The sequence below is a fragment of the Polypterus senegalus genome, chromosome 6 (assembly GCF_016835505.1).
Source record: "Polypterus senegalus isolate Bchr_013 chromosome 6, ASM1683550v1, whole genome shotgun sequence".
Taxonomy (NCBI): Eukaryota; Metazoa; Chordata; class Cladistia; order Polypteriformes; family Polypteridae; genus Polypterus; species Polypterus senegalus.
Genome location: NC_053159.1, coordinates 144066380 through 144073645, shown reverse-complemented (window position 1 = coordinate 144073645; position 7266 = coordinate 144066380). Strand labels below are relative to the sequence as shown.

General features: G+C 39.7%; 1 protein-coding gene across 4 annotated transcripts in view; it reads right to left on the bottom strand.

Annotated features, from left to right (window-relative positions):
• The window catches only part of LOC120531705 (zinc finger E-box-binding homeobox 2-like), a 110029-nt gene extending 103004 nt beyond the window's left edge, over positions 1 to 7025 (bottom strand). For all 4 annotated transcript variants that reach the window (XM_039757363.1, XM_039757365.1, XM_039757364.1 and 1 more), the window contains exons 1-2: positions 6688 to 7025; positions 4317 to 4460 (exon numbers count right to left, since the gene is read on the bottom strand). In XM_039757363.1, the coding sequence (XP_039613297.1) occupies positions 4317 to 4367 (51 nt within the window). In that variant the 5' untranslated portion in view covers positions 4368 to 4460; positions 6688 to 7025. The remainder of the gene's footprint in view (positions 1 to 4316; positions 4461 to 6687) is intronic.
• Positions 7026 to 7266: the final 241 nt, after the last annotated feature.

Below are 7266 nucleotides of genomic sequence, written 5' to 3'. Positions count from 1 at the left end.
TTGTGTGGACTCAGTGAAAGAGATGCTGCTATAAAAAAAAAGACCACATAGACTCATTTTTTTTTTTTTTACCTTTAGCATGAGTGCTGGCTGTTTATAATCACATTCAAAGCATTCTATGAAGTTCTTTGAGTGATAAAAGCAGGTTTTACCTTAAATTATATAATCAATATATCCTAGTGGGAACATCTATCATTGAATGACATTCTGTTGATTAACAATGAATAGCTCTTTCTGTTACAGGAAATCTAAAAAAAAAAAATCCAAATTGTTGGAACACTTATAAGAAACTTAACCAACAAGCTTACAAAAATATCGGTCTATGTGCGGGTTCCTTGTTCTACACGGCTATCATCTTAAAAAAACAAAACGCTGCATCCACAGAAACGTTTAGGCCGCACGTACTAATTACATACTGATTGTACAATGCTGCTTGAATTAATCAATATTTAAAATATGCATGCATACAAACAATCAGGATCTGCCATAACAGCAATCTGCTAATTGTGATGAGAAGGCAGGGAAATGTGTTTCGAGAAATGGTCAAAATTAAAGAAAAGTTTTCTCCACACCGAGTGCTGAATACCTAAGAGAATAAGCATAATAATAAATAAACCAAACTCCGCTAATCGACCCCTAAAAGCTGTAAATATGCAGAGGCCCTTTCAAATGCTTTTCTTATAAACAGGCAAGCCAAGCCAAGGCAGTCCACAGCTGGATGTTGACTGTAGCACCTGGAAAGGGCTGAGGGACTGGCCTCAACTGCAGGAAAAACAACCGTGTGCATGATAGATAACTAGGATATGTAGTAATAGGATTGATTGGACTGTCCTTTTTTGTCATGTTTGTGAACATATACTGTAAAAAAAAAGGTCACTGCAGCTATCTGGAGAGCACATTATTTTATTCTGCATAGTGTCATTCTGGAATCAGTGGCCAAACTATCTTGAGAGCTTCTCACTTCACAGTCTGCCTGGAAAGAGTTAACTTGTGAGCAAGACAAGGAGGAAGACGCTCTGCTTCTTTTTGTTGAGGGTGGGGGGTCAATACTAATGTCATTCACTGATCGACAAAATAGCGAGTGAAGTAGACACGCTTAAATCCACACTACTGTATCAAAACAAGCAGGAAATTTGCAGAGCACATAAATAAACAAGTTGGCCTGTATGTTTAAACTTGGAAAGCGATGCGGACACACACAAAAATAAGCAACCCTCTCATAAGTGTTTAATATTTTTTAACGATCAACCTAATCACCGGGTAAGAGATTAGGTGAAATGTACAGTTCTGGCAAGCATCCCAAGAAACGGTGGGATCCAAAGAGCACCTCTGTCCCCCGGCCCAGGCTCAAGCACACCTTGTGCGGTGCTGTTATAGGTGTGACCCTCAAACACACGCACGCCCATGTGTGCGCTTTGCCAAACAGAGGATCTATTTGCGCTTTTCAGTGAAAGTGTTACAAAGTTACAGAGTCAGGCGGGTCTCGATCATCTGACTTAACTCTTTGAAGCTGGCAAACAGTAAATCCAGCGCAGCTCACCCTTACAAATTGGAAAACCGCACAGCTGAAAATGCCTTTGAGAATTTCTAAGACTAGCCAAAAGGCTTTTTCTTTTTCCCCGTTTCGGTAAAAGACGTTTACATAACATATTCTCGAACCCGAATAATCCTATTCAGGGTCGCGTGGGCCGCAGCCGGCCCCTACTACTTTTTGCCTAAATTCTACGCCACCTTAAACTCGTTACCGTTGTCTTTCCATGACAAGCGGCCTGTTTCCCCTTTTCACTTATAAAGTCTAATGAAAAATCACGAGGATTATGTTTTTCGCAGTGTGCAGTATGTGTCATCTTATATTTGTTTGCTGTGTCCCTTCTTCATCGTCTTTCTCTGTTACACTTTTTTTTTTTTTAATTCTCTTTCAATTCAAGGAATTTCTGTATCCCTCCGATAAGCATCTTCATATTTAGTGTTATCAGCAGAGACACAAGCTCAGTCCTGACATCTTTTCCATGAATCCAGGGGAGAAGAAAAATCCACTTTGCTCAGATAAATCCAGGCCATTCCCAAAGGAAATGCTATTGGATACATCGCATGACAAGAGCGAAAATGAAAAAGTGTACCTGTTTCTTTATCCCTGTATACAGGAGGGGGAAAAGAAAGAGAATCCGAAGTCCATTAAATCAAAATATACCCCAGCTTTCTTACGCGACCATGCGTGATTGACAACTAAGTAGGTGAAGGCTAAAATATATACAGTAAGAACTTATATTTTGAAAAGTTTAGCCATTTGTGTATTATATATTTACTTGTGTATTCACTGATATTTTATACACAATTCTCATGTATATGTTTGTGCGTGTGCACACATGTTTATAACGCATGTCGGCGCGTGTTATAATAATTATAAAAATTGTACGTTTACACTGTACAGCTCCCTGGCTGAACGCTACACCTACTGTACAATACCCAGTGGTCACTTAGTTCTCAGTTTTATAAGTGCCCCACTTCGAAAAAACACTGCATGTACATAATGATCATCTTAATAATTTTAATAAAAATAAAAAGAAATGCTCTCAGGTCTGCTATATACTTTAAACAAACGCGCAGTGTTTCGATTACAGGCAGATCAAGTGTTATTGTTTTTGATTGCAATGGATATATTTATTACTTAAAGCACTCCAAGTATCACGCATATTTATGGCTTATTTTTTATCCAAAAAGAATGTGATCATTTCAGAGAATAAAGGATAAAGCCTACTTTAGTCGGTGCTTTTGTTTGCTATTCGGTAGAAAAGTGCTGCCTACTTGTAAGCAGAACAGACCCTCAACTACTGACAATTGATTTTAGAAGATCGATACTCAGCTTTTAATAAAGAAAAGAGGAAGATGGGAAATATGGCATGTTGGTTTCCTGCCTTTTTTTAATATATACTTTAGGCATATTAGCACACAAGACGAGATCTTACTAATGTTAACCCTGCTACACCACTTTTATTGTCACCCCCAAAAAGTGAACGGAACCCAGCTACAGAAAGAGTGTAAAATTATATGTTATCGATATAACCCGAGAGTTAAACACGAAGTGGTGCAAATGTGAATTGTAAACAATGACACATAAGGGAGAAGCAAATGGGTAGAAACAAAATGTTTCCTTCTGAAATTCCTCTGTCACTCCCCCATACAGCCGTGCAAGTCCACCACGCTAACACCAACCAGAAGAAGTGAAATGAAGAAAGGAGGCAGGAAGAAAGAAAATGAAACACGTCCTGCTTTTAAAACTCGGAAACTAAATGGAATTGTCGGCCTAAAGTGAAAAAAAAACAAAACAAAAAGAGGCATATCCTCATTTTAGCGAATTCTGTGAGAGCACCGTAAAATCAGCACAATGTTTACTTTATAGGCAGTAAAGCAACGTTTCAGTAAACAGGGCGACCCTACCTATCAGTCTGTCCCTCTGTCTATCTATCTATCTGTCTACTTACTTATCCATCTGGGTACTATTTGCAAGTTTAAAAACCAAACACCGACGTCGTTACTCAGCATGTATAGCACAAAACGTTACAAAGTACGACAAGAACAGGCTTAATTCATGATGATGACAAGCATATCGACAACAAGTCGCCAACATCAAAACGAAACCAATAAGCAGAAAACCAGGCCCACTATGAACAAACACATATCGATAGGCAATAGCAGAATATTACAAGCACGTTTGAGGCATACAGAGAAAGATCCACAGGTATTCGAACACAACCTACTAATGTAATGGCGAGACCAACCAGTCTGACAAGTGTCGTGTTTGCATGTTTTTGTTGTTGTTCTTTTTCCCACTTTTTAAATGGAGACCGTCTATAGACAAAACCCGTTATGCCTTCAAGCCTTTGCCTGAAACTTTGCTCTCCTCTCTCACTCCCTCTCTCTCTCCCTCTCCCTCCCTCTCTCTCTCTCTCTCTCTACTCGCTCTCTCTCTTTTCCCCTCCTGCTTTATCACATCGCTCCGTTAGTTTCCTTCTAAACTCTTGACAATTTAAAACTTCGGCTAAGTTTCTTTCGAGTCCCCCGCACCGTTTCTCACCACTTCCCCCAAATGACACCGGTAATAGCGAACACCAAAAGACACTTTTTTTTCTTTTACCAGTCACCCAGTCTTCAACTCTCATTGAAAACGTTACAGGAGAATACAACAGGCGATACCCCTGAGCCGGAGCGCACGTCCTGCTCGCTCAAGGGATGTTTCCTTCACAAATAGCAGACGCACACAGGCACGCACACACTCACAAAGACACATTTTATTGTCGGTATGTGTTTCTCCTTACCGTTTTTTCTTCTTGGGTTGGCTTGTTTTCGCCTCTTACACCTGGGGCCATCCGCCATGATCTGCTGCTTCATTGATAAGAGTGGATCAGATGGCAGTTCGCATGGACTCGACTCCCTGAATCAGCAGCACGCAGACTCAATATCTAACAACCAAACACACAGCAACAATGTGGGCACTGGGAGATCCCATTTAAATACAGGGCGCCAAATTTAACACACAATAAAAATTAATAAACACTTTTAAAAAAGAAAAGAAAAAGGAACACTGACAGAAATTAATAAAACGGATGCGCATCTCTCTCTCGCTCTCTCTCTCCTTCTCTCTCTCTCTCTCTCCCCCCCTCTCTCTCTCTCTCTCTCTCTCGCTCCCACCATTATCTCTCTCTCTCTTTTTAATTGGTCTTTTCTTGAAACTGTGATCAGTTTGAAAATAAGTAGAGAACAGACTCGAGCGGGAGAGAGAGAGAGATAGAGGGAGAGAGAGAGAATTACACCTTCGATATGACTCATAATTCACGATCATTGCCTATGGGGGAATGTACTGTGTTTTACAGTATGTTACTTAAATGCAAGGCGTTGTTTTTTTTTTTTTCTTTTTGGTATCTTCCTACAATCTGTGCATTGATAACATAACTTTTTTGTTTACATATAATACCGAGCGCAAGCTGAATCGACATTGCCCGTTACAGAGGAAATCTAAAGAGCAAACGAAACTCGTGACTTCATATGGGAATTTATAGTTTCGGCATCTTAAAGGTCGAAAATGCAAGTAAATAACGTCTCTTCACTGTACTGGAGCTTTAGAAATGAATAAGGAAACTCTTGTGTGACACTACTTTGGCAATTTTGCAACCCCATCTTTAACCATCTAATTGAGAAATATGTGCATTCACGTGTTACCAAATGTATTTAGGTTGACGCTAATTTTACCAGTCGTATTACAGAACCAAAACAGAGTTAAACGGAGAATTACGGCTTTTGGCCAGTTTTATTGTAATATGTACACATGACAAGAGGGTCTAATACGACGAAAAAGGAGGTGGTGGGGGCGACATCAGTTTTCGGGAGGTTCTGGCACAGGGATTAGCACAAACACATGGCAGTAAAAAAGATGTAACAGATGTAAACTGTAAAACATTGAAACTTAACCCTTTTTCAGCACATAGTACCCCCCTCGGCCCCCCCGCGCAAGCACACTCACTCTCGCACTCACTCACACACGTAGACGCACACACAGACACCAGCAGCAGCAGCAGCGCACCGCTCGCTAAAACTTATTAATTTGGCCCGAAATTGGAACAGTTAAGAAGAAAGTGGGGTTTTTTTGTCTTATATCTGGCATTGGAATAACGGTGACGGTCGACTGCGATTGAGGATGATGTATGTGCTTATGCATGGTTTTGCATTAATAAACAATTTATGTGCATGTATCCTTGATCTCTTCGTAGATTTGCTAAACTAATTTCAATGAATGCACATTTATCTAAATATAAGTCCACTTTGTGTAACTTTGCCATGGAATGGAAAACCGGTAGCCAAAAAAAAAACTTCTTACTTCTTGCCACATCGCCCCAAGCACATGTATCCAAAGTTTTCAATGTTTTAAATTAACAATAATAAAAATAAAATCAGAGCAAAGGCATCAAAGACAAATTGATTCAATGATACACGTTTGAATTTTTCATTGATATGTTGTGTTTTGAGACTAAATAATGCATAACTCTAATGTATTATTTCATGCAAATATAATTATGCACGCCGCTCTTGATTTAAGAATGCCACTCTACATGTTTTTTTTATTCTTGAAATTTTGTGTTTTCCCCCAAAACCTTGGTCATCACTTTCACTTCTGTATTGGTTAGATGATCCAGCAAACACAGAAAGACAGCGAGTTAAACTGTTTCACGTGTTTACCTCTAATTTTAATGGTGAAATATCACATTAAAATATGCATAAGGCAGCCAGCTAAAGTATTTAAACAATGGGGACATAATGCACAGAATGACGTGTAAAAAAAAAGTATATTTTATTAATTGATACGGACACGATAACTCAGTAATGAACAGGCACGTAATATATGACAATATAATTTTATTTGTGCTTAATTAGCTTTGTATTTTGTTGCATAATGTACTCTTTTGTTGTTTTTGTTAATATTATTGTTATCATAATTATTCGCTGGAGTATTAAATACTATATATTTTGTTACCTGTGGGGACAGGTAAGCAGAGTTGCGGGGGAAAGTAGGCATGCAAACTCACAGACACAAAAGTGAAAATTCACAAAAATATCAGTATTCCGCTCCCAAGCAAACCTGCTACATATAACGCAAACCGTATAAAGAGAACAAGGGTGAAAATTCGCACCTACCTGCAATTTTGTCTGTGCCTTTTGAAAGAGTTCGACTGAAGAAGAAAAAAAAAGAATGAAGCGTGAGGAATTGTTTCTTTAAAACGGAGATCCTTTCAGAATGATAATAAACCTTGGAAAGAGTTGGAAGAAGGACCGTTATTCCTGCCGGGCAGGTTAGGACTGATCTCTTTCAGCCACTCCAGGAAACACAAACCTGGGGACGGACTGACGTGTTACGCCTCTTCTAATGACATTTTTTTCTTTTTTCTTTTCTGTAATACAGAGGAGAGAGACCCTGAAACACACGCCACCTATCTTCACGGGGAGGGATAATTGAGGAGCACCAAACGTGAGCATCTTCTGGAAAACGTGATCAAGTTCTCTCTCTCTTTTTTAATGATCTGGAAGAAAATGAGTTGAGCCGGATTACCTTGCAATCAATCCACGAAAGAATAATATTTGAAGAAAAACTTGGACCCCCAGACACACACACACACCATCACCACCGCCGCCGCCGCCGCCGCCACTGCCACCGCCACCGACCCCTCCTCGCCACACACACACACGCACACACACACACTACTTCCACCCAGCGCC